Consider the following 27469-nt stretch of genomic DNA (forward strand, 5'->3'; position numbering starts at 1 on the left):
CGTGGTGTTCCTGAATGCGTCAACAACGTCAACCCTCCACCCCAGGAAAACCGAGCTTCCTCCATAATTCTGAGGTCCACTTGTTAGTGCGCTCTCGCTTGACACTTAAAGCGACTTCTGTGCACCTCGGCTGATCAGTGCACGGAATCCCCCCTCCAGAAAGACCGTGGGAGCGATGCAACGTTTTGGAGGAGGAAGAGGAGACGAACTGGCCAGAAAGCAGCAGACACCTGCAAGGAAGATCTGAGTTTGTTTCTCGCACGTCAAAGGTAAGAACATCCGCTCGCAGCGACTCACACGCCCGGTATAGCTGCCTCGTTGACGGGGGGTTATTTACTGGAGCGTTTCCGCGTTACTTGTGGCTTCGAGCATCAGTGGAAGCCAGGCGGCGGGCTATGAGTCATAACCCGGCCGCCCGGCAGGCGTAGGGGCTGATAGGGGCTCAGCTGTGGAGTCGAACAGCGGCTCTGCAGCATCTCAAAGCCAGTTTTTTTTCTTTTTTTTGCACGTGCAACGAACCAAGGTGCTTTTAAAAAAACAATGTTTGTCTTGACATGATGTCAGAGCTCATGGTCTTTGCAGTTCAATTTGTTTTTTGGGTAAACGAGATAAAAAAAAAAGCAGATGAAAGTTTAGGGAGCTTGTGTAAAATTGACCTTTGTACAACATCAACATCATTTAAAGAATGGTATAGATTGTGAATATTTGATCATTTGTAGTGTAGTGATTTTTTTTGTTTTTGTTTTAACAAAAAGAATAGGATACATTCAAAAGCCCTATTATTAACAATCAGTTAGGAAGCATTTCAAATATTAAACGTTGAAGTACAGTGGCATAAAAACAGGAGTACCTGATTTTAATAGGAAATAAAACTTGTCACTATTAAATTTTTATTTCCATTACTGAACTGACTTAACCTTTACCTTCTCAACTGGATGTTGTGCGCTGCAGTGCATTGTGGGGGATAATCGATTTGAAACCACTCGACTTCACATGCGCTCCTTTCTATATAGTCTTGACTGTGACATTTACATTTTTCACACAACACTGGGAGTGATATTATCTAGAATTTTCCTGCGTTGCGTCATTTCACAATACTCTCTTCAGAAAACCCTACACCAGGACTTTGACTTGTTGAGAACTGTTAAGATCAGTTGTGGTGTGGTGCGATGGTCAGCTCGCATACACCTCTCACTATAAGAACAGTAAGCATATACCGTAATTTCCAGATGATAAGCCGCTACATTTTGCACAAGCTTTGAACCCTGCAGCTTATCGATGGATTTTTCATGATCTGTATGAAATTTACAAAGGATTTGTTTTGGTGAAGAAATGAGGACATTTTATTCAAAGCGGTTTATAGTCCAGTGCATCTTTCATAGGAACAAAACACGACTGTCCCCTAATTTTAGCCAGTGCGGTTTAAAAATATTTTGGAAATGTAGTTGCGCTACTGATTATCCTAATTGTCATAAAACCTACTTTATGCATTGTCCATACTGTTCCAACTGTTCTCCCCTTTACCCGCTTTCTAGTTGAAGTTAATGAGCGATGAATAAATGTTTTTTTCAACACTTGTTACTTAGTTTTGGGGTCGGGATGAATTAATTGTATTTGTATTCATTACAATGGGAAATGTTACCTTGATTCATGAACGTTTCGGGTGGATGTTATTGCACAGTAATGACTCTGAGACTCTAAGAGTGGTGTGAGTTCATCAGAGCAACAGCCTGGGGATAGTGAGGGGTGAAAGTGGTGAAGGGTCTCGCCTGAAGTCCACTGTCATCTCCACGGTCTTGAGCGGGTTCAGCTCCAGGTGGTTTTGGGTGCACCAGTGGACCAGCCGCTCCACCTCCTGTCTGTACGCAGTCTCATCACCGTCCTGGATCAGTCCGATGAGAGTGGTGTCATCTGCATACTTCAGGAGCTTCACAGGAGAGTCACCTGAGGAGAAATCGTTGGTGTAGAGAGAGAAGAGCAGTGGGGAGAGGACGCACCCCTGAGGGGCTCCAGTATTGGTGGTCCGGGTGTCAGGTGTGATGCTCCCCAGCCTCACACGCTGTCTCCTGTTGGTCAAGAAGCTGGTGATCCACTGACAGGTGGAGGCAGGCACCGCGAGCTGGATGAGCTTCTGTTGGAGGATGTCAGGAGCGATGGTGTTGAACGCCGAGCTGGTCCACAAACAGGATCCTGGCGTACTCATTCCAACAATCATTCATTCATCTTCCATAGTGGGTCTGGAGTGCTAAAGGTTTCGTGGGGGATTTGCGCCACCTTGCTTGGTCATGCGATACACCGCTTTTGCAGGAGTTTTGAATCATGCCCAATATTTTCAGGATACAATTGAATCAGACAGCCGCAAGCACAACAAATGGCACTGGTCAGGGGTCATTTTTGTTCTTAAAACCTCACCACAAACCTTTCTCACTCTTAATTGGTTTGAATTGTTTCGATGTCATTATTTTTATTATTTTTCGATTTAGCTTTTTCAGTTTGTAGTGTTTTGAGCTCTTTGGGTGACGTGTGGTTCAGCTTTTGCAGTGTACTAAGTGTGTTTGAGGTTGACTGGAAGAGCACAGCTGTGTGTTTCCATTGTCACAGATCTCCTGCCTTGCTGATGTGTAGCTGAGACCCATAAACATTAAAAAGTTGCCTCAAGCCATAAAGGATGTCCTACTCTAGCACCACCCAGCAATACAGGAAGCATGGCAATTATTTCTGACTAATTTGATTCTTCCTCAATTCTTTGCCTCCTGTGTTTGTACCAATCTTTTGATTAAAAATAATACAATTACAACTAAATAGTAATTGACCAATAGAAAGCTTGGCAGAAAGAGCAGGAAATAAATAAATCTTGGGATTTTCAGGGATGTGAAAATACCTAAAGATCAATACTGGAGGTTGCTTGGAAATATATTTTCGTCCTCGGAACTGCCACTTTTACCTTCAGGCATAAAGCACGATGATTACACCTTGTCATAGAGCGTCACTCCTTATCAAATGATGCTGTTTTAATGACTAATGCATGTTTTTTATCCAACACTTTTCTGCTTTCTGAGCGTACCGTACTGCAGTATCGAACCGTTTGTCCCCACCTTTGAGTTTTATGTTGAAAGTAACAGGTCGGATTAGCGATTGCAACTTCTTTTTGAGGTTATTCGTTTTTTTTTGTACATTAGTTTGCCAGAGCACAGCTGGTCAACTATTTATAAGATGCTATAAGATTTATAAAATTTATATCCTCCTTTGATTTCTCTCAGTATTGCTGGAGTATCCTTTTGCAGGTTAACAATGCTGCAATTCTTTAAGTCAGGAGGCAAAACATTGTGGGGATACACAAAAATGAAAAAAAAAAACGAATTGATAATTTTCTGTGCTTTAAATTAAACAATAATCTGTTTCTGTCGTTTCCTGATGATAATAAACAAGAAAATACGCTGTACATATTTAGCTGAGTGTCTGTTCCAAATGGGACAGTACTTGATGCCAAAATTACCTGATTATTCTTCTCTAAAAATGGACATGTATGCTAATAGTAATACTCATTTTTTTATTGATGGGGGTTCCATAAAAATGACTTTTTTACCATCATACATAACATGAATCATTTTCACTGTGACTCACTTGATTTTTCTCCCTGACGTCAGGCACCAATTACAACCTTTTTTTTCTAGGACTCATTTCACCCCTAAAAAAATAATTATGCAAATAACCTCCAAGCCACACACACACACACACACACACACACACACACACACACACACACACACACACACACACACACACACACAAATGCTTTGCCTTCAAAATAGAGAAATGTTGTCGAGTTACACAGTGGGCACTAGGCATAAACCAACGGTTATGCTGTTGTACTGCGAAATTCCAGCCAAGCGTGGGACAGACTGTACGCGACAGATTCTGCTACAGCAGCTCTTTGGCGGCAAAGCACAACTGCCAGTCATGTTGGAATACTTTATTTAGCTCAGTGGTCCCGGCCACCTTGCACCAGGCCGTGGCAGGCCGCACAACAGGTAAAAGAAAAAACATACAGTATTTCCAGTCAATTCATTAGCCTTGCAATACAATACAGAGTTCACTCATTGAGAAAGCACTCATGTGATAAAGCTTGATTTGCAGGAGAAAAATGTGTGTGTTTGTGTTTTAGTGTGTCTGTCGAAAAACCGCATGGAGTAATGTAAAAGAAAAGTGAGTAGCAAAGAGGAGAAGGAAAGCAGGAGAAAACGCTAGTTGCCTGGTGACAGAGACGAAATGACAAAGAAAGAAAAAAGAAAGAAAGAAAAGGTGAAAAAAGGATACAAAATGAGGAGGTGGCGGCGGAGGAGGAGAAGTAGAGGTGTGGAGTTGTGTTACAAGTGCAGAGAGTTCCTGGTCACGATGGTCCTGTCTTTACTCCGACTGCACTTGCTTAGGAACTCTAAAAGGAGGAAGACAAACATGCTATTTGTCTTTACTTGCGACTGGCACATATTGTTTTTTTTTTTTATTCACTAAGCAAAGAGTTTAATGAACAATAATCAGGGGAAATGTATTTTTGATATAAATCAAATTAGATCAGATTATTCGATTACCTAATTGATGGAATAATCGATTCTAAAAATATTGAGGTGACCTATTCCCAATGCTGTGGACAAACACGTCTTTTCAATTAGTTTATTCTTCTTGACCTATTCCTAATGTTGTTGCTGTGGACAAACATGTCTTTTCAATTATTCTATTCTTGACTCATAACAACAATATGTTCAAATTGAATGTGAAATAATTTGAATATTTCACACCATTATAATTTGGGTATGATAGTATCAGTTACAGACAAAAACAACGACCCACTTAAATGTTTTGATTTGAATACAAAGAATACAACAACCAAATGAATTGTCTACATTTAAGACACCTCAAAATGTCTAAAACAGCAGTGATCATCAAGATTAGTCCAAATATTTTAAATGTGTCATCTTCAAATAGCTGCGTTCTCGGCATACACAGTAATTATCTTGAATTAGTTTTCAGTCTGTAGTTTAATCTTTGTTTGCTGAAAACTAATTTCAGAGCACAGAATTCTTACCTCTCGTGGAGGTAGACATTTTGACGGTTGTCTTTTGGCCAGTAGAAGATTATATAAATGGCTAAAAAAGGAAGAAGGAAAAAAAACACACTGAAAAGTGTTTACTTATTTCAAAGCTGCCCCTGTAAATGCAAAGTGCTGGAAAATGGCCCACTGTCAGTTGCTATTTACACATCCACACATGCAGCTTAATCATTTACCCTATTGAATTCTACAAAGTTACCAAATGTGCAGCAACTACCTGCAACTAGTACTACTAACTACTATTACCCCAAAGAATGTTTATAATCGTCTATTCTTTTTTTTTTTTTAATTGTTCATTTGATTTGTGGGATTATATAATCTGATTCTGACGGTCATGTCAAATGTATACCGTATTTTCCGGACTATAAGGCGCACCGGACTATAAGGCGTACCTTCAATAAATGGCCCATTTTAAAATTTTGTCCATATATAAGGTGCACCGGACTATAAGGCGCACCATTAATGCAATCACAATATAATAACCTGAAATAGTGAAAACAATAACAATATATCAATAATGTTAATATCACACAACACACAAAATAACTATGTAAAGCTTACTTTAGTAAGTACAAAACAAACCAGTCAGATAGATCAGTAAACTTTAAAAGTTAAAGTTAAAGATTAAAATAATAAATTAACAATTTTATGAAAGTTGAATACACTGTTTATTAGATGTATTAAGTTTGTTTTATTGTTGTTATTGTTGTCTGAATAAGAAGGGTGATATTGGTGTTTGTGACTGCAGTAAACAGGCCAGGTTACATCATGTCAGATTTTTAATCCAAATCAAATCATTCTCCATTTTATCTTTTTTATTTCAACTTCAGACGCAATTACTTTATAATCACAAAATAATTACCATAGGCAAATAGAAATTAGGTGCCCACTAGGTCAGTGGCCTAGTGGTAGATTGTCCGCCCTGAGACTGGAAAGTTGTGGGTTCAAACCCCGGCCAGGTCATACCAAAGACTATAAAAATGGGACCCATTGCCTCCCTGCTTGGCACTCAGCATTAAGGGTTGGAATTGGGGGGTTAGATCACCAAATGATACCCGAGCGCGGCACCGCTGCTGCTCACTGCTCCCCTCTCCCCCAAGGGATGGATCAAAATCACACGGGAATGGGTTAAATGCAGAGGACAAATTTCACCGCACCCACATGTGTGTGTGATGATCATAGCGACTTTAACTTAACTTCAATGATCCATAGTCTTTTTGATTCATGATTCATAGTCTTCAGCGGGCCGCTTATGATTGATTTTATGACACAATGCGGGACGGAATTTGGTCCACATATAAGGCGCACCGGACTATAAAGCGCACTGTCGGCGTTTGAGAAAATTTGAGGTTTTTAGGTGCACCTTATAGTCCGGAAAATACGGTACTTTTATCAAGCTTATTATCCTTTGCGCTGCATGCACGCACACACAACAGCAGCGTGTTTCAACATTGTGACAAAATCTGTTTCGTATTTATTATTCTTCGTTTTTTGTCCCTCCTTTGTCCTGCACATTCAACATGAGCCCCCCTCACACACACACACTTCACACACTTGAAAGACAAAAAGAAATTTTCTCTCCACTACATTGAGATTAATACATAGCTGCCAACAACATGCTGTCAAGCCAATTTTCATATGTGCATGCTTTGGAGGAGGAATCCATAATATATGACGTTACGCAACACAACTTTTAGATTAACATGCACCTAATTTCCATTTGCCCACGTTTTTTTTTTCCAGTCTAGTCGACAGAAATATTTTGCACACATTTGAAGATCTAGTTGAGTGAGCAACAAGCTGGAACCACGGAAACATCAGCTACTTGTGGACTATCCTTTACCACCAGTTATGGGCAATACACTTGGAACAATGATCAACTGCAGTATAAAAAAAATAAAGATGGGTGGTTAGAAAACTGTTAATTTAAAAATGTATTTGTTCAGCTATGTTTGCCAGTGATGTATCGTGACGTGTAGAACAATTAAATGCTCTTACCACTAAGTGGCCAAAGTTAAATAATAAACCAGTCTATCCATCTTTTCTAATAACTTTATACATTCTATTACCCCAAAGCCATAATAGAGACAGTAATAAAAAATGCACTCCCCAAAACATTTAATAGTGTACAGATAATACTAACAAATTTTTCACTTGAAATACTTCTTTTTTTGTCTTGAAAATGGATAGGCATATCGATTTGCACACTGAATTTGTTGCTTCTGAGTGACAAATGCTTTGATTAGGCTATGTGGGTTCAGTTCCCACTCATTTGACTGTGAATTTTAGTGTACAGCAGAGAAAATGGATGGATGTTGTTTTTCAACAACACAATAAAACAGAGCTAATGATAGTTATTTATTCTTTCCTACGTGGCCTGATACCAAAAAGAAAGGATACCGGTACCGGTCCGCAGCCCACGGATTGAGGACCACTGCTCTATACTGTGTATGTGCTGTACGCAGTATGTCAAATTTTATCAACTTGAAATAAGAGATATACCTAATAAGACTCAATAAACAAAAACAGACACAAAACTCAATGTATTGTAGAGCTATGAAATGGAACTAAATAATGAACACATGACCCTGTTTTCCAGCTGTCAAATATTAAAGAAGCCCACCCCAGTGTTATGATGACTTCCTTATCTTAAACTCTCTATTTCACTCAAACACTTGCAGACACACATCCAGACAGGAGACAGGCGGTTAATACATGTTTTAAACTGTCATCACGTGAATTCTCTTGTTCTGTTTTTTTTTCTTCTTTTTTTCCCCAATCAACATCCTGTGAATGATTTCAATGAAAATTTGTGTTGGTAGCACATGCATAGTTTGCACAGTTGGTGCTCTTTAAAATAAATAAATAAATAAATAAATAAATAAATAAATAAATAAATAAGGATGCTCGTAGCTTTTACAGGCATCCCTGAGAGTTGGTCAGTGTTGCATATCGCTTGAAACGCGTAGTTTTCATGATGTCTTTCACAGCTTATCAGACATTTATGTCAAATATAAACCTTAAGACTCCTTTCTATAAAGAGACAGTTGTAGTCTTCTTTAAGAGTATGGACTCTTCTGTATATCTCTACGATAATCAATCAATACTCTGCTTACGACAGCATCGCTTAAACTCACTAGGTAATTCCATCAGCGTTCGTCATAGCCCTTGGCTTGTTGACTTCATCTTAGTCTGTGAAGAACATGACCATCAGCAGGTGCGCTACAATGATCTCCATTATGCACGATGGACATTGTGCTCTTTGAGTCACATTTTGCCGTCGTATGTCTCAATACATAATAGATGCGCTCTTATTTGTGAGAAGCCGTTGTTGTCTTGTGACTCCAGGTTTCGGGGCTGAGATTTTAACCAGCTATTATTATAGTTTAATTATTTTGCCAGACTTTGTCTGTTTTCATGTTTGCTTATTTAATGCAGCTTTTCTCATTGACTCTAGATGACTCTGGACCGAAGCAAGATAGCTGAGGCCGATCGTATTATCAATCAATTCTCATGTTGGACAAGCACAGCCTGTCGTCAACAAGAGGTTCCGATGATTCAGCTGGTTATAACAGTTCAACATTACGGATGCAATCATTGCAAACTACTTCTATTGTCTGATTGGAATGCACAAACTATGTCCTGAAATGTTTTCGTGAAGGAGTTGGGGAAAAGCATGGGTTTTCACAAACAGGAGAACATCTATTGTGTTGCGTCTCTTCAACGTGGTTTTGCTTCTTGAACAGTGAACACGTTTTCCCACAAGTTTCCCACCGCTGCAATCAATCTTATACTATCCAACTTCCTTACCTCTTTCCCCAAGGCACTTGTTTTCAGCTTTGAGTGACCTGCGAAGCAAGACAACAAAGACAGTTGCCAAGGTCCAGGAGAAATTCACCTGCCCTTGATTTAGCTCTTTCAGTGTGCAAATCTTTAAGAGTGTATAGGGGGGTATTAATTATCTTCTCGGCGGTCTTAACTGTCCGTTGCAGTCCGATTTTGTCTTCTTTATAGCAGCACCCAAACAGACTGTGATCGATGAACACAGGACTGATTCAATGTTTGTGTAGAACTGCCCCAAAGAGCTCCTGTGGCAGGCAATGATTCTTCAGCAGTTGGAGTCGATTTTCTGCTGGGCTATTTTTGCTATAGAAATCAAATGTAGAGTATGATTGTTAATACGAAGGATAGATGACGGATGGTCTGCATGGGGGATAATCTTTTGTATTTAGTGATTGCAGTCTTTTCCACAGTGACTATGTTTGCATGCAATCATTATTGGGTTATGGTTAGAATTCAGGTTCCTGAAAATATCAAAATTAAAATTTTTACATGCCTCAACAGATAGAGCTACTCACACATTTAAATGTCCTGATTGGATCGGCAACACAAATCGACGTCATTGCACAGATAGATGTCATTTCAGCTTGTTACTTTGCACCATTGACAAAAAACATATTCATGTCAACATGACCACAGGAATAAAGCAGTCAGTTTTCACCTCGCTCCAAAGATGTGCCAGTTGAAGACTCAAAAACTCTGTGCTGTACAAACAATCCTGCAGTTCAAATTTTGTTTTATCGGTCCACTTCAGCATGATGGTCTTTCCGTGTTTTAAATTTGTGCCAGTCCTCTATGTCATCTCAGGTTGCCTGACTGTGGTTTTCCATCACTTGACAAAAGCTACCGTCCACGACAGTGTCATCTTTATTTTTTTTTCTGCCCCCTTTCTTTTTCTTTCTTTCAATTTTTAGTTCTAGTCGAGATCAAAAGTCGATACTTTGTGTATTTTGGCAAATATAGCTTTTTTTGGTTAACATTTGCAGTGGAATATGGTTAGGTCTACATACTATACCAGAGTAAACTCCCTCTACACAGAAAGACTGCACCATTCTCATTCAGCTGTCAAAAGGGATAGCTGCAATTATTGTTGGGTGACCAGTGAACCATAATTTGATGCCTGCTGTGCATGCGTGTTTGTGGTCTTAACACCTTCCTGTGAGCTCATTTCCATGTTAGATGTGCATCTGTGCTCTGTTCAATACATTAATAAGACCTTTTCTGTACCAGTGGGAATTGTGACTTGCCATCCTCGAGGTGGACCGTGTTTGTCTGATGTGAAAATCGTAGCACATTGTTGTGGGCCCTGTTGCCCTTTTCATATTCGGCTAATGGGGGATGAGGAATTGTAACGGTTTCCCTGCTTTAGTTGGAGGGACTTAACAGCAGCTGTTCGCACTGTTGTGTTGGGGCAAAATCCATAGCGATTATCAAACTTTGTGTCTCAAAAGGAAAGTGTGTACAATATTCAAATATGCTGAGTGTGTTCTTTGTACTTCTCACATTTCCACCATTTGCATTTGGGTCTCTGCTTGCCCCTAGCGCACATCTCGAACACACTATGTGGAACAAAATTGATGTCGTGAACTATCCATTATTTTGCATGTTGTCATTCCTGCTTATGTAGTCATACGAGACGGTGACACAGTATACTATAGTGTCCAAAAAAACCCCTAGTTCTAAAGAGAAATAAGCTTCATTCACACTTTTTAATTATCACTAATAACAAAAATGTGGTTATTTTAGATGTGTGCATAAAGCCGGTAGCCCTTGACATGAATGAGAAGCTCGGCGGTGACTGATCTATTCAAGAACTTGATGAGGGTAATTGATTTACCTTCAAGATGTCTACCCTTTGAAAGTGTGTGTGGCCACTAGTCAGATCAAAACAAAGATAAACAATGTAATTGCAATGTTGATCTGAAGTTAACACATGTAGTTGTACATGACCCATCATTGTCACCGGTAATGATGAGAGAGTATTGAAAGGTTCGTGTGTTCTAAATGAATTAACAGCAAATGAACAACTTTAACGTTTATAGGATCTCATTAGATGATAAAACTGTTGTGTTTCATGAGAAATGTTCTTAAACTAATTTCAATAGAATTATGAGAGAACGTCTGCTCCGAACACATTATCATTGACTTTTTGTTGCTGTTTGTGCAACATGTGACTTGACTTGCGTAACAAATACCAAATGTATTTCCTCCTTTCACAAATTATCTTTTGAAGTCACATTTCAGGTCTTTTACACTTCCTGCTTTGCTACTCCACCTGCATAACCCGAGGCTGTTCTCCGCTGCACTTGGCTCAAATGATTGTGTGTGTGCGTGCGTGTGTGTACGCGCGTGCGCGTGTGTACAACTCGATCAAGTTTACCATCTCCTGGCCCCACCCTCTAATTACACAGAACAGCAGTGGTAGAGTCTGACACAAGAAGCAAGAGACAAATGCAGAGGAGGAAGCAAGGTGAAAGCAGGAAGCGAAAACTTTACACTACTGGAACTCAGTAGGTAAAAAAAAATCAAAAAAATCTGATAGTTAGCAAGATGGCGAAAGTCAAGGCATGTCAGTGGACAAATAAGATAGTTGATAGTTGATTTTTAGACGGCATGCTACAGAAGGTTATTTTGCTTCGGTTATAATTTAGTCTCTCCAGTAGCCATTCCCTGTCATATGTTGCAAATTTTTTTGGTTGCACTCTTTTATCCACTTATTTATTCAGCAGATTAACCACCACAGCAGCTACAGCAAGGTAGTCGGTTGCCTTAACCGAGTGATTCATCTATCCCTGCAGCCAGCCAGCAGGTCAGCTGATCAGATAACTTGGTGGTGCTGCTTGTGGTGTGGGGGAGTGGCTGTTGAAGTTCCTCGTCCTCGTCTGCCTCCAGCTGAATGGTAGGCAAACAGTTAGTTGGTGTGTGTGGATGTGAGGCTGGCTGCTGGTCAGCTGCTCCCTGGCGCTTCCTACCCCCCTCCAGGACCAGGCACCGTTGAATCAGCTGAGGACTCACTGAGCGGTAAGTCAGGCCTTGAAGCCACGGAGATGGATGCATGTGACAGGGCAGTGGGGCTGTCGAAAAGTACCAGCAAAGACATAAGACACAACTTGATTGTTTGTACAGGGAAATGTAAATGTGTGTGTTTGTGTGCAGCCGTGGAATTTGATCACGTCTTTTTCTTCGAAATTGTTTGTCTTTTGGTTATGAGACTTGGAAGAAACAGACCTCCAGCTCTGTCTTGTGATCAACTAATGTGCAGCAAGGAATGACATTTAAAAGGGTTTGTGTGGTTCAAGTTGAACAAATCTTTTGTGTTAACTGTGGAATTGGACAAAACTTGTGGAGCATCATGAGGCGCTTTCTTAAATCATCAATTTGAGTTGTTGTAACACATGTTTGCTGTGGGTTAGACTCATTTCACACACTCAAAAAAAAATTGGGATTTGCTTTGGGAACGCCTTCTGAAGTACTCACCAGTCAGTATACATATCTTCACAAAATTGGATGACACACTATTTCCTCTTATGTTTCTAAACGAATTCACACCTTTGACTTTGTTGCCGTTTCTATTATTAGGTTATTGTGTGTGTGTGTGTGTGTGTGTGTGTGTGTGTGTGTGTGTGTGTGTGTGTGTGTGTGTGTGTGTGTGTGTGTGTGTGTGTGTGTGTGTGTGTGTGTGTGTGTGTGTGTGTGTGTGTGTGTGTGTGTGTGTGTGTGTGTGTGTGTGTGTGTGTGTGTGTGTGTGTGTGTGTGTGTGTGTGTGTGAGTGTGTTTGTCTGCTGGGATTTAGGTGACATCTGGGTTAGTTTTCTCTTGACATGAGATTAGGGCAAGTAGAACACTCTGAATTGCTACTCTGACAATGTAAGTGGGACGAGTTATCTGTCTTGATTCGTCCAGGCTGACCCTGTCTAGCCTCAAACAACGTCCGCCTGGATAACTTCCAGCTCCCTGCGACCCTGCATAAGTAGCATACCATAGATAATGCGTTGATGTTTCTGCGATTACAACTAATACCGGAGCAATCCACAAAACACCATAGCATGCATTATTGATTTTGTTGTCGGAAGCACAATTCCTCCCCTATGGTAAAGTGATGGCGTACTTGCAATGTAGTTTGTTTGGAGAACTGGGGAGGGGAAAAAAAATCAGGGCTGTTATTCCATTATTTAATTGGAGTGGACTTGTGATGCTTGTTGGCCAGAACTGAGTCGATGATGCCAAAATACTAACCAAGGATACAGCAGATAAACAATGCTGTAAGAAACTGGCCAAGACACAGAAGACCCATTATTGTAGTCATGCAATGTATTTTTCCTCACTAAGTGGAGTGATGATGTTCAAACTCTCATTACTTGTGGTTGTGCACTGCAGTTAGTCAAGGTCATTAAATCCATCCCATCACGAGTAAACTGTGGTAGTAACATTGCGTGATTAGCAGTCGTTGGGACTAATGGCGTTAGAAGTAACGATGTTACTAACGGCAGATTTCCAGTAACGGTTAATCTACTCAATTACTATGTTGATTGTTATAACGCTGTTACCATTACTAACAGTAAAATGTGCCACGTTGCTTATGCTGCCTGGGATGCGTCGACACGCAAAGCAGAAAAAAAAAAAATGCTTCCACATCTCCACGGACTAACTTTTGACTTGCCACGCCTTGCGTCAGCCAATTAGCTTTGGGAATGTGTCACATGATATTCTACGCAATCCTACGGCGAGCCAAAACAAAAACAATGGTTATCGTCATATTGACACATGCTCAAAAATCTAAATTCTTTTACATAATTGAACGTTTTTGTAAAAGTAGTACTACCTATAATTATTTTCCCTAGTAACTAGTTTTATGAAGGATTAATTCAGTTATTAATTTATATTTTGGAAGTCATTTTCCCACACTGGTGATTTGAAAGTTTGTTTCAATCTATTTTTCACTAGATTTGAGCATTTTGTCACGCTCGTGTTACCAGAACACATTTTTCTTTTCCACTGCTACTGATGCTAAAAATGTTTTGTAAAACCTCAAAAACTAATTGGGAAAAATGATGCATCATATGCATTATTTTTTGGACTAAATGCACAATGCAAATGTTCTTTCGACTGAATTGTTTTAAGGTGACTGACAGTGTAGCAATCAGACTATGCAGAAAGCAGAAAAAGCACAAATACCCTGGGAAACACATCTGCAGCGCATTGATTTTAAAGCCTTCAAATGCTGAAGTTAATGCAGGATGCTTGAGAGTGTTGACGAGTAATTCCAGTTAGGCAAATACCTCGCCGCTCATTTATGAGGTATTTAATAATGATGTGCTCATAATATATGCTTTATTGTTTGGATAATGTCCAGGGGCAGAGCTGCTTTAAACCCCAAATCCGAATTTTAATTTTGAAGAAAGGTAACCCGATCACCCATAAAGATACTTAAACTACTAATAGATTAGATTAGATAGAACTTTATTTATCCCACAGCGGGGACATTTTCTTGTCACAGTAGCGTGCAAGAGTGCGTTTTATTGTAGAGGCTGCACGTCATCACTAAACCGCTGAATGTCAATTATTGTGCAGACACATGCATTATTAAACACAAATACCTCTAATCAACAAGTTTGCAAAACATTAGAATGTGTGCTGCTTATCAGAACAAAAAATGCTGACAATTAGCTGTCACTTGCATCAGTTTTGATGACTGAGCAGAAGACGTGTCGCTTTAATGTTTAGTGCTCTCAGAGGTGTATTTCATTTTTCAGTTTTTGTTCTTGTGAACCAGTTAAATGAGAACTGTTATGCGGACTGATTCTACCCGTGCTCTACAGGCACCCCATTTTTAATACTGCCATAGACAAGAGGTCAAAGGTGGCATAGAAAAATTCAGTAGTGCACCGCTTGTCTTAAGTTAAAGTGAAGCACAATGAAGACGCATATTGTACACCACGTGTTGCGCCTCGTTTCATAACTTCAGGGAATTCATTATTCATAACATTCAAGTTGTATTTATAACATTTATTTTTCCGTTTTTGGCTCATGAAGACACGAGGACGTTTTCATACTGCTTGCACTTAACCCTCACATACTATACAATAGAATAATGGTTGTCTTGCAGCCCAGACAATTGAGCAGATGAGCAAGAGACTTTGTGGGGAAGAACAAAGGTCAAATGATTTCTAATCTCCCTTTCAGCATTGTGACCATGAATGGAACTAAGGAGATTACCTCAGTAAAATGTAAACTTCTAAATGTGCACCAGCATAAAAAGATGAACAAAGACGATTATTCCTCATAAACTGTGCCAGTTTACCTGCCAATGTACTAATCTAATTGCCTGCAACAAAATTCAGTATCAGTGCTGGACTCTTGAATGCTTTTGAGGTTTAAACCATACATTGCACATAAAGTAGAACTGTTGTTTTACAGATAATGAACAATTAGGTGTGGTTTTCCACTCGAGCCCATGTGTAGGCGTACAAACATGTTGCTGCATGAACATGCCAGTGCTCAGAAAGAAACTAATTAATTAGAATTGTAGTATATATAAACTATGTTCATATCAAATCTCTAAGGCCGTGAGACACACACACACACACACACAACAAACTATTCAAATGCATGCCGTACAATCTGCCAAATACGTATCGGCTTTCCTAATGCTTTAAAGATACTGGGCTCAGTTGAGTACAAAGGAACAACACCGAATCATTTGTGGTTGAGATCAGCACACTTCTAATAGTGTACTTTCTTATCCGCTATTTTACACTTTGCATAAAATATATTCCCGTGTCCTAATTAATAGCTATGTAGATACAAGAAGGTTTATAATTTACTGTAACATTGGTGTATCATTACCTCGTTTGCTTTTTCAAAAGTCATTTGATATAATTACATTTCAACATTTGGCAACTGTTAATTTCGACCTATTTTAGAGTTGTTCTTCCTGGAACTGCATCATCCATGCTGACCTTTCACATCCAGCTGTGGTAGTTTCTGTGCTGATTCTTGGTGCATGTCCCGCTGTGGGATTAAGGAAGTGTTGAAGGAACTGGTTGATAATTACAAATCTGTTGATGCAGGTAATACATGTGCTATGCACTTGTTTGAGACAAATACAATACAGCAAGATACAGTAGGAGGTGCCTCTGTGGGACATCCAAAGGGTGCACACCCTGAATTGTTTCAACAATATTCCATTATCATAGGTCTTATACCAAAATTAATTTGGAAAAGCCGTAAGCCAAATGACACAACACATTTGGCTTAACCGCCATCAGCTTAGACAGACAGAACTTTCCAAAACCACAGAAGTGATCATTAATAATTCTTTTGTTAAAAACAGAACAGAGGTGTGAAAAAAGCCTTCTGCCCTCAATGCTACAGGTTGGTGAAGCAGAAGGACCCAGTAGGGACTGTCATCACAAATCCCTCACTACTAGGTTAAATGGTTCTGAAAATGGCAACGGTTTAAAATCTCCCAGGAAACACAGAAAAGGTCTAGACCAAATAATTAAGTTTCAGTCTTCATTCTCTTTAGCAGTTATTGATTATTGACTTTTGGAAACTGAATAGTGCCTTTAGCAAAGAGCTTCACTGGTGTCCTCAGAGCAGAAAAAAAAACTAAAGAGGTTATCTCCAGACTGTCATGGACACACAAGTCTCGGTTTTGGTGACAAATGTCAGCCGCCCTTTTCATGTGCAATCAATCACTAATCATCAATTTGAAAACAAATACAGCTGTACGTCTTTGTTTCCAAAAACTGACTGGCCAAGACATCATACATTATATGTATATCATGCCATCATACCAAGGTAGAAAATACAAATAGTAGTTTCCTCGACACTTTAGACTGGTCAATTGTCAATCCAATATTAACTGATGATCGAATCACATGCACATTTATGATGTATTAAATCCAGTTTTAAAACTCTCGTTCGCTCCGAGAATTCTGATTGATTGTTTAAGTCAGGGGTCACCGACTCCATTCCTCGAGACAGGAACTACTTCATGCGGTTTTTCAAGCAAGAACAATCTTCTTTTGACCTTTGACTGTGCATTTGAATAAAAATGTATGGTGTCTCTATACCCTTGGATTGTACAGTGGATACTTTTATTTTGCTGTATTTCTTTGACATGAGCGCTTCTTGCTACAAACACTGGCTTTGTAGGATTTGTCTATAGAGCTGCACACAGTGACTGCATCTACACTGGGTGTTGTTTTCCATCTCCCCTGTTGTGTTTGATTCTTCATGCATTTTTAATGTCTCTGTGGTGCTTTACGGTTTTGTTCTTCCTTGTTATTGAGATATAAGATTTAGTATGCTCTTGGGACTACCTTTTCTACTACGACCTCAGTGTATAACAAATCTATGCAGCAGTATTTCTGAAAACATTGTATTTCTGTTATGATGAGAGCGATGCTGTGCCGGATGAATGTAGGGGTAGCCTTTTGTATGATGCTGTGAATTGCATGTAGATTAAGAGATTAAACTCCTCCACGCTCATAACGCAGCAATGCATCACATTACAGTATTGCTTGTTATCGACCAAAACATGAAAACATACTGCATGGCGATTAGCGGCCCGTGGCCCACACGCGGCCGAGAACTGACTGACCCAGTCTGTGCTCCAGCCTGTCTGAATTGAATTGCGTTCATTAAATCCAAAGGGTATCTTCATTGGCGAGATTTGAAAAATTCCTGCAGTATTTGAATGCAACACTCGCGTAACCCACCCACATTGCTAACGGTATTGTTATGAAGAACAAAAACTGACAATGAAAATGACAAAGTTTTACAAATTTATTTACTATTGCCTGATGACATTTCTGGATTTGAAAACGTGGCAGAATTGAATTCAGAATTGTATAGCCTTGACATACAGTATTAGTAGGCTTGACAACCCACATTTATTATTCCTTATAATGCACATGGTTATTTACAGGATAAAACGTACCGCTAAGAAAATATGGAACTCCTGGAAGTTTTGAGAACTGGAAAACAAACATGAGATTTTCTGTAAAGTCGAAGTCCACACTGAGATGATGGAGTAAAAACACATCAGTGAAACATATCTGCAATTATGGTGTTTTTAAACAACAATCTATTACTGACTGAAATTGCTTTCACATGCTGTCGAGTTTCTTAGAATATTAACAGCAGCCTTTGACTGCACAACTCCCTTCTTCAATGTCATGTGAGCATTGTGAGGAGCGGTGGCACACGTGCTTTCAATATTTCTCAATGTCTAACATTTATTCACGCATTCGTGTTGATTGCTGCAAGCTAAGTATTTTCTTGGTTTTCCAAAAAGTCACTTCCAAGTACCTCTGCTCCTGTTCCTGCCTCCTTTCGTCCTGCATGTGCCTGTCAGCTTGAAAAGTCATATTCATAGCTATCAAATTGAAACATTTAGCTGCCCACTCTACCACATGCCTGCAATGGCAATTAAGTCCTGATTGGCGCCAGCATTTCTCTTTCTGTGCTTTCTCAGTCAGTGCGATTGTGAGCACGGCTGTTCTGCCAAGTTGAACTATGGCCTCTCTCTCTAATAAACTGTCTCAGCTGAGTGAATTGGAGTCCTATGATAGTCTGTCCAAACATTCCCACATTTAACCCTTAGGCCATCAAGAGAACAGAACAGAGTGAATGGGCCCCAAATACACGACATTTCAATCAAACAGTTATCAGTAGCAGTAGCGATCAGTCACGACTTCCTCTTGGCTTTGATGAAAGTCGGACAGAACAGAAACGTTGTCTTGGAGTTTTAAGACATTCTGGTTTCTTTTCTTCAGCAATACTTGCCATCGTATAACACTATTTAATTTGTTTATTTCAATTTCCCCTTTTAATGTGCTACCTTCACCTATGCCGCAGTGTATTTTCATGTTCTTAAATTGTTCTAGTATCTTCCCATAATAAACTAACCTGCTCCTTAGGTTAAACGATGAGCCCTTAGGTGTGAATGCGAGTGTAAATTGTTGTTTGCAATTGGTTGGCAACCAAATTAGGATGCCTCTCACCTAAAGTCAACTGGGAAAGGCTCTATCTAGCACACTCGTGACCCTAATGACAATAAGTGGTATAGAAAATAGAGGGATGGAAGTATTCTCAACCAAAGCCCAGATCTGAATTCAAATGAACAATGCTGCCTCAGCATTATGGACCTTGACAGGCGCTGCAAAGACAAATGAGCAAAAGTGACAACCAAACAAAGATCATGCCAAGCCTCTGGCATCATGTTAAAAAAAAGTCTTGAGGCTCAGGCACTGTTAACATGTCAAAAAATAGCAACGTTAAACATGTCTAGTTGTTAACATGCATCTGTGTCTGTCTTGTACAGGTTTCTATTGGTCATCACTATGACTGATGGGGATTATGACTACCTGATAAAGCTCCTTGCACTGGGAGACTCTGGCGTGGGGAAGACAACATTCTTGTACCGGTACACAGATAACAAGTTCAACCCCAAGTTCATCACCACAGTCGGCATCGACTTCAGGGAAAAAAGAGTGGTAAGGCTGCCTCGATCAAATACACCACACCTGCGGATTAGCGTTACATCACAAAATTAGGTCCTAAAGGTGATTAAGGCTTTTGTCTGTATCCGATGCAGCGTGGGGCCCTTCTTGACTAGAGAAAACAAACAAATGCATCTCCACTGAGCCCATCCTATTGTATCTCTGTGACCTTTTGACAACATTTGTTTCATTTTTGGAAATTAACAAATCACTGTCACTGGCATGATCTGCGACTACTCTAATTTCCCCAGTAACTATGCCAGACCTTTTCCCTCTGTCATCGCAAGGTTATTGGAAATTTCTGTCACTCTCATAGGCAAACCATGATTCATGCTTGCACAGAGCATTCAGTTCATGTAATGGATTTTCTTTTTTGAGAATGAAAATGTTGCTACGTTTCTGGAAATAGCACATGTCATACATATTACATTGGGGGAGTTTGTCATCTGTGTTTGGCATTATGTGACTGCTCTAATTTGGAAGTGGGGAATACTCTCATGGGAACATTGCTGGTTCCCAGCTGTCTGAACTCCCAGGACCGACTTATGGAGGTGCTAGTGTGGCTAATATAAACTTTGATCGAACATGTACTTGTGCACAACCTCAAAGTCGCAAATGAACAACAACTAAAAATAAATTTGTTCATTCTAATCGAAAGTAATTCCATTTACTGCTTTTGTAATTGACAAAAATACCAAGACAACTTTTCCATTACGCTCTGGTCTGAACAGCTTCATGCTATGATGCTGCATGCTCCATGTCCGGAAATACTGTCAGCGCTAATTTTATCCCACTGCTTCAGATGACTCATATGATCAATTATTTTTCTTCACCTCCGCAGTGTGTATGTGTATGCATGTGTGTGCGTGAATATAGCACTATTATCTAAGTTATAAAAAAATTCCCCTCTCACCCTCCGCGGGTGGGCTCCCACTCCAAGCTCGGGTCCTCTACCAGAGGCCTGGGAGCTTGAGGGTTCTGCGCAGTATTTTGGCTGTTCCTAGCACTGCACTCTTCTGGACTGAGATGTCTGATGTTGTTCCTGGAATCTGCTTTAGCCACTCCTCCAGTTTGGGGGTCACTGCCCCAAGTGCCCCAATGACCACTGGCACCACCGAGGCCTTCACTTTCCAGGCCTTCTCAAGCTCTTCTTTGAGGCCCTGGTATTTCTCTAGCTTCTCAAGTTCTTTTTTCCTGATGTTGCCATCGCTTGGTATTGCTATATCCACTACAACGGCCTTCTTCTGCTGTTTGTCCACCACCACAATGTCCGGTTGGTTCGCCATCACCATCTTGTCAGTCTGGATCTGGAAGTCCCACAGGATCTTGGCTCGCCCGTTCTCTGCCACCTTAGAAAAAATAACAGTGTTGTTCATAAAACATCATACACAGTACACACATAGAAACCTAAATAAAATATTATTTTCCAAATTAGGCTGTATAACAGCTCACTTTACTCTGGCATTTCGCATATAGGAGGGACCGTTTTATATCCTGTATAAAGCTGTTAAATAGGCGCAAAATTGAAATCTTCCGAGACCAGCATAAAGGCTCGGCAATGATAGATGTCGATGGCTGTGACACTAATATTGAAATCCTGCGCTTGCGTGTGGTGTCGCTCACGTTTGTTTGCTACAAGCTGAGGTTGAAAGAAAATGATAAACTAGTTTAAGGAAAGATTTGTTTAATTCCCCTATCCCATCTACGTAGTTGTCCTTCTTACTTCATTTACTAGATTTTTGCATCAGAAGATGAGCAGCATTCTTGTTAACAGGCTGTCAACTTAAAGGCACCATCATTGATCCAGACAGTAAACAATAAACATACAAGGTTGGGCCTGTATTAATTTAAGTTTCAATATTTTTACATGACCTCACAATTTTTTGCCCCACCTAAAAATATCAGCTATATATTTCACATGAAATCTAGAAGTGTATGAACCAACTCCCACTAGTGACAGTGGCTGTCTCATCTTTCGCAGTAAAAGGTGTGAATGACGCCCGAGGCTTCCCACAGATAGACAAACACAAGCAGTGGCTCGCAGTGCTCATCTATGCCCAGATATCATTTTATTGAGGTAGATCGCAGATGAAAAACTGCACATTTTTGACTCATAAATTCATTAGGTCACCTCCTACTCCACGATTGCTATGGAAACCATTGAAATGATTACTTTGCCCACCAGTAAACTGCTTCTGATAGTGTCTGATCTTGATGCATGTAGTAAAATGGGATTTGGTATATGATAAGAAGTAGTGCAAATTGACTGAAATAAAGTACCACTTAAGGTTTTTGTAGATCCATATTATTTTGAAGAATATTTATGTGCTATATGCACAGTATTTGGCTTCGTTAGATTAACATCTATCAATGATTAGAACAAGTAATTAGATGAGGCAGGTTTACATATCCTGATAAGTATGGGAATATATAGGCAATCATTTCCACACTAATTTACACCTAGTGCCCAATTTAGAATCTTGAATTAATCTAACTTGTATGGTAGCATCAGAAGAAAATGCAAACCCCACACGAGAAAGCCAAAACCCAGATTTGACTTTCAGATCTCTGGATTAAAAAGTTTGTCGTAGATGATGTTTGATATGTGTTCATTTTATGAACAGAAAATACTACTATAGCTGCTTCTCAATGGACAATGGACAAAATATTATGATTAGTTAGTATCGGTACCCTTCTTGATAGCACATGACCATATTGTGTTGATCTCATTAGCTTAAAATGGATTTCACAAACAGAATTGCAAGCGTATTTAACCTAAAATAACATTTCTTCTCAGGTGTACACAGCTTCCAACCCCAATGGAATGACAGCAGGAAAAACCTTCAAGGTTCACCTACAACTCTGGGACACAGCTGGACAAGAAAGGTGGGCTTCTTTATTTGTCAAGATTGAAACCGGTTTTAAACCAGAGCAGATGACTCATGGATAAATGACTAGATTCATAAGTATACATCATGTTTGCTCGTCTATGTTTATGTTATGTTGTGTTTGCTTGTACACAACTTCATTTATCATTGATGGCCACTATCCATAATGTATGTTCATGGTCTATAATGAATAAAAGGCTTGGATCAGTTAAACGTTTACCCCTCCCCCTAAGGATGGATGACTCACATTAGGATGACTCAGACACTTATATAAGTTTTTTAATTTTCTTTTGTAGAGCTTTAAATCAAAAAGACAAATAGCGAAACTAATCACATGGAATCAATACACCTACATACAGTATGTGTCGTTTAGTGCACTGGCTCTGCTTTAGTGTTTACATTTAAGACGTTTACATGACATACAGAGTTTTTCTGTATGTAAATGCACTTTTTATCACAGTCTATTTGCATTTGAGAATATAAAAGTCCTTGAATGTCAAAGATGCACTTTAATACAGTGGCGTCTTGAGATACGAATGGCCTGACATACTTGTTTTTTTTTTTTTTGAGATACCAACAATGTTACTTTGCCTTTAAGCCTGCTGAAACAAAATAGGAAAACAACATAGGCATGGGCTAACATTTTGCATCTATGTTGCATCTATTTTGTCTTAACCCCAATGGCTATTCAAACACAAACAGCGCAGTAATTAATGTACACAATAAAATGTGACAATGTAAAAATACTCACAAGCATTTATTATTTATCCTCTGCATAGAATTAATATTGGTATTACTGCTATACTGAGAAGCAGTTGTACACTACACGACAGTATAGCTATACTGCCCCCAGGTGGCCAAGGTGCACACACCACAATAAGCGGATTCAGATTTTGAATTTGAATTACTAACTGAATTGCGTTACTATTAACCTTTAGCCTAAAAAATTCCAGCTATGAACTCAACATACATGGGTTTATACACAAACTGTTTTATTTGAAAAGCTGTCTGCTTTTAATAAGTACAGATAGTTGAGTGCATCCAAAATGTGACCATTTATCATAAACCCTTATGATGTTACAGGTTCCGCAGCCTGACAACAGCATTCTTCCGAGATGCCATGGGGTTCCTACTGATGTTTGATCTCACCAGCCAGCAGAGTTTCCTCAATGTCAGAAACTGGATGAGTATGTTGTTGATGTCACAGTTACATTTATTTAAAAAAACAACAACAACAGTTTGTGTATAATCCCAGTTATTGACATAACTGCAGACAAATGTGGAAACGTTTGATGGATCATTGAATGAAATGAGAGCTCAATAGGATGCTTCTTGTTGCCTTCCAGGCCAGCTACAGGCCAATGCCTACTGTGAGAACCCGGATATAGTCTTGGTTGGAAACAAGGCAGACCTGGCTGACCAGCGTGAGGTTCAAGAAAAGCAAGCAAAAGAGCTGGCAGATAAATACGGGTATGTCTAGAGTATGGCGCTCAGTAGATGTACATTTGTATGTACTTTGTAGTTGATTATATTAATTCTGACACAATTACAAGCTTTATAGTAGAAGTAGAAAACTGTAATTAACTGCAAAATACATTTTGATTGACCATCTAAACTTGACTTCTTGCTGACAGGGTCCCATATTTTGAGACGAGCGCCGCGACTGGGGTGGAGGTGGAAAAGGCGGTGATCACACTATTGGACCTGGTCATGAAGAGGATGGAGCAGTGTGTGGACAAACCGCCTTCAGAGCCATCTAATGGCACGGGGACCACAAAGCTCTCCGCTACACAGCCCGATGAGAAGAAATGTGCATGCTAGAGCTCAGCAGCTTGTTCAGGAAGTGACCAAGTGTACTCACCACTCGCCGATCTTTCCTCTGCTGTGTTTCTTCGTCTTTGCTTGCATGCTTCTTGGGTGTCATCTTGTTCTTCTCATTTTCCAGCCAAATCTAAACCGTTGTTTTGCTTCTTTATTATCTTATCCTCCATTCAATTATGTTGCCTAAATGCCACCATAGGATTAGGGCAACCCAAGGTCTCCCTCTAAGGGTTATTCAAGGAACTGCAGTCTGATCATGTCAATTCTGTGTGTGTGTTTGTGTGCGTGTGTGTATGCGTGCGTGCGTATGTGTGTGTGTGGAGAAGAAAAGTGATACTTTATACTCTATAATGACTACGGATTGAATGGTGGCCTAAGCCTACTTATTTACATACATGCAGTTTATATGCAGTTGCATTCGTTTGGATAAATTGTCAAATAAAAATCTTGTTTTCATTTTTGGAAATTGTACCAGGGGGAAAAAAAGAAACATTTTTCAAAACAAACACACATGCATTTGAAGCTAACATGGTTTATCAGTGAAGAGTTAAAATTCTACCTTGTGCTTATAACTACTGGCAATGTATCTTGATTTTTGGCCATCTCAAACAGCTGCAGAGTTGTTCATTTCTTTTTCTTGTTTGCCTTCTCATGCCAAATCTAGATTTTTTTTCAAATCACTATTATTTACTCTCTGATGCTTTCCATCAGCCAATGTCCGTGTATCACAAACGCTTTCCCAATCTTTTGTGCAAGCCAACCATGTACCTAAAATCATATGACACCTCTATCTGCCTTACATTTTGGAAAATGTGTGTTAAAGCGTTGACTTGCTCAAGAAACGAGAATCACCTTTCTAGCTTGTGATCTATTTATTTATTTCCCAATGAGTCTGCAGTTTGAGTATGTTGCTGCTTAACATGACTACTTTGACGCTAATGACGATACAAAACAGGTTCTATAATCATCAGTAAATGGTGGTTGGTGGTACATGTGTTTTTTTTTTTTTTTTTTTTGTATTGTACACAGTGGATTTGTTCAAAAGGTTTATGTGCCCTTAAGCTTTGTCACCTTTAATCTGCCAATGTGCCAAATCCAAATAAAAGAGAAACTTCACCCACCGTTCACATGAAAGCATTTTTATTTTCAACTAAATTAAACCTTTCCCATTTTGTGTGTGTGTTAGCGTGTGAATGCGTGCCAACATCTGATTATGAGTTCCCATAGAAAACGAACCTTTCTGAGCAGATGAGATTCTGTAGTTTCCTAAAATTCTGCTTTTATTTTATCTTTTAATTGGCCAAAAGTTGCTTTGAGTCATAATAAATGTGCTGCTGCATCTTATAAATTCCAGTATCTTTTTGGTGAGTTATTTGCGTGAGATTCCCAAAGTGTTTAACTTTATCATTTTAACTTATTTGTCAAATACCTTTTGTAGTTTTACTTTGTCCCACTCATAATTGAGAACCCCACCCCCCTCCCCCAACAAATCTGTTCTATCCAAGCCTTCTTTCATGTATTACAGTATTTGGTTACTTCTAGTACCTTCAACTTATTTGTCTTCTTCGACTGATGTATTTGATGCATGTTTTCCATACATATCAAACTTAAGTGTAGTTGGAATATCCACTTGAAAAGTTTACAATGTATAAGGAGTCATTTTGTGCCTGTTACTAACTCTGTTCCCTCTGTTTCTCAGTAATGTGTGTGAGCTACTCAATATGTTGATGTATTATTCATTTTGCAGTACAACACAGAAGGAGAGGATAACATTGTTTTATGTGACAGATTTAAAAAAAAATAATCAAAGTACCTCTAAGACAGTGCTTCTCAATTATTTTCTGTTACGCCCCCCCTAGCAAGAAGAAAACTATTCGCGCCCCCCCTCCCCACCGTGACTATCCTAACTTGTCTTGTAAGTCGTAAAATGTTGCACTGTCGCAAACGTGACAGAAGTAACAATGAGAGCGCCACTGCCCCCTGCTGTAGTAAACGCGCAATTACACTTTATTCTAGTACTGCCAAAAAAAAAGCCTGTTCCCCAGGGTCACACGCGCCCCCCCCAGGAATAGCAAGGGGGGCGCGCCCCACTATTTGAGAAGCACTGGCCTAGGTGACTGATTCACAATTTGGTTTTGTCTGATATCAGAGATTAAATAAAGAAAACCAACTGGCTGATTGATTTGTTTTAATTGAGAGGAAAAAAAAACAGCAAAAGCATTTCACTAGCTGACCAGGAGATGGCGACAGCGTGGCATCTGAAGACCAGGAGTCTCAGAGACATTACTGTGCAATAACATCCTGCTCCTCACACCTTCTTGAATTTGTCTACACTGTTTTTGCCATTATTCACATGTCCTGAATGTTGTTAGTCACCTAAATGTTGAACAGAGGGTGTGTTTCTACCGAAGTCAAATTCCTTGTTTGGCACGCTCAAACATGGCGAATAAAAACTCTTGAATCTTGAATGGATTGTTTGTTCTGCTATAGCCTAGGTGACTGATTCACAATTTGGTTTTGTCTGATATCAGATATAAAATAAAGAAAGCCAACTGGCTGATTCATTTGTTTTAATTGAGAGGGAAAAAAAACAGCAAAAGCATTTCACTAGCTGACCAGGAGATGGCGACAGCGTGGCATCTGAAGACCATGGATTGTTTGTTCTGCTATAGCCTAGGTGACTGATTCACAATTTGGTTTTGTCTGATAATAGATATTAAATAAAGAAAACCAACTGGCTAATTTATTTGTTTTAATTGAGAGAAAAAAAAACATCAGCAAAAGCATTTCACTAACTGACCAGGAGATGGCGACAGCGCGGCATCTGAAGACCATGGATCGTTCTGCTATGCCGGTTTAAAAAAAAAAAAAAAAAACGTAATTAGCTAGGGGTCAAAGGTCAAAGTTTACGGTTCAAAGTTCACCCAGGGGTCAAAGGTCGGTTCAAAGTTCACGGGGTCATGTGCACATTTTCGATTTTTAACTAGAGTTGAAAGTTCAGGGTTCAAAGGTCACCCAGGGGTCACCACGGGGTCACCACGGGGTCACCGCGGGGTCACCGCGGGTTCAAAGTTCAGGTTCACTTTTTTTTTTTATTTTTTTTTTTTTAGGTTAACCTTTATTTAAGCCAGTGCTTCTCAATTATTTTCTGTTACGCCCCCCCCTAGCAAGAAGAAAACTATTCGCGCCCCCCCTCCCCACCGTGACTATCCTAACTTGTCTTGTAAGTCGTAAAATGTTGCACTGTCGCAAACGTGACAGAAGTAACAATGAGAGCGCCACTGCCCCCTGCTGTAGTAAAC

At 39.6% G+C, this 27469-nt stretch overlaps 1 protein-coding gene across 10 annotated transcripts; it reads left to right on the plus strand.

Annotated features, from left to right (window-relative positions):
* The first annotated feature begins 25 nt into the window (after positions 1–25).
* On the plus strand, positions 26–26635 carry rab27b (RAB27B, member RAS oncogene family). Of its 10 annotated transcripts, none has more exons than XM_061294175.1 (8): positions 11350–11461; positions 11746–11846; positions 11930–11968; positions 19281–19452; positions 22256–22344; positions 23430–23533; positions 23693–23816; positions 23981–26635. In XM_061294175.1, exons 4-8 carry the CDS (start codon positions 19300–19302, stop codon positions 24165–24167), a joined length of 657 nt encoding a protein of 218 aa, XP_061150159.1. In that variant the 5' UTR covers positions 11350–11461; positions 11746–11846; positions 11930–11968; positions 19281–19299; the 3' UTR covers positions 24168–26635. The 10 variants fall into 10 exon arrangements, with proteins under 10 accessions (XP_061150158.1, XP_061150159.1, XP_061150162.1 ...); XM_061294176.1 differs by having other exon boundaries at positions 11353–11461; positions 11677–11846; XM_061294173.1 differs by having other exon boundaries at positions 11354–11461; positions 11677–11756; positions 11840–11968.
* Positions 26636–27469: the final 834 nt, after the last annotated feature.

The sequence above is a fragment of the Syngnathus typhle genome, linkage group LG12 (assembly GCF_033458585.1).
Source record: "Syngnathus typhle isolate RoL2023-S1 ecotype Sweden linkage group LG12, RoL_Styp_1.0, whole genome shotgun sequence".
NCBI classification, from domain to species: Eukaryota; Metazoa; Chordata; class Actinopteri; order Syngnathiformes; family Syngnathidae; genus Syngnathus; species Syngnathus typhle.

Coding starts and splice junctions, on each gene's coding strand:
- rab27b (XM_061294174.1), top strand. CDS start 19,300: ATGACTGATGGGGATTATGACTACCTGATAAAGCTCCTTGCACTGGGA. Junction 19,453..22,255: donor ACTTCAGGGAAAAAAGAGTG/GTAAGGCTGCCT, acceptor ATTTCTTCTCAG/GTGTACACAGCTTCCAACCC. Junction 23,534..23,692: donor CAATGTCAGAAACTGGATGA/GTATGTTGTTGA, acceptor GTTGCCTTCCAG/GCCAGCTACAGGCCAATGCC.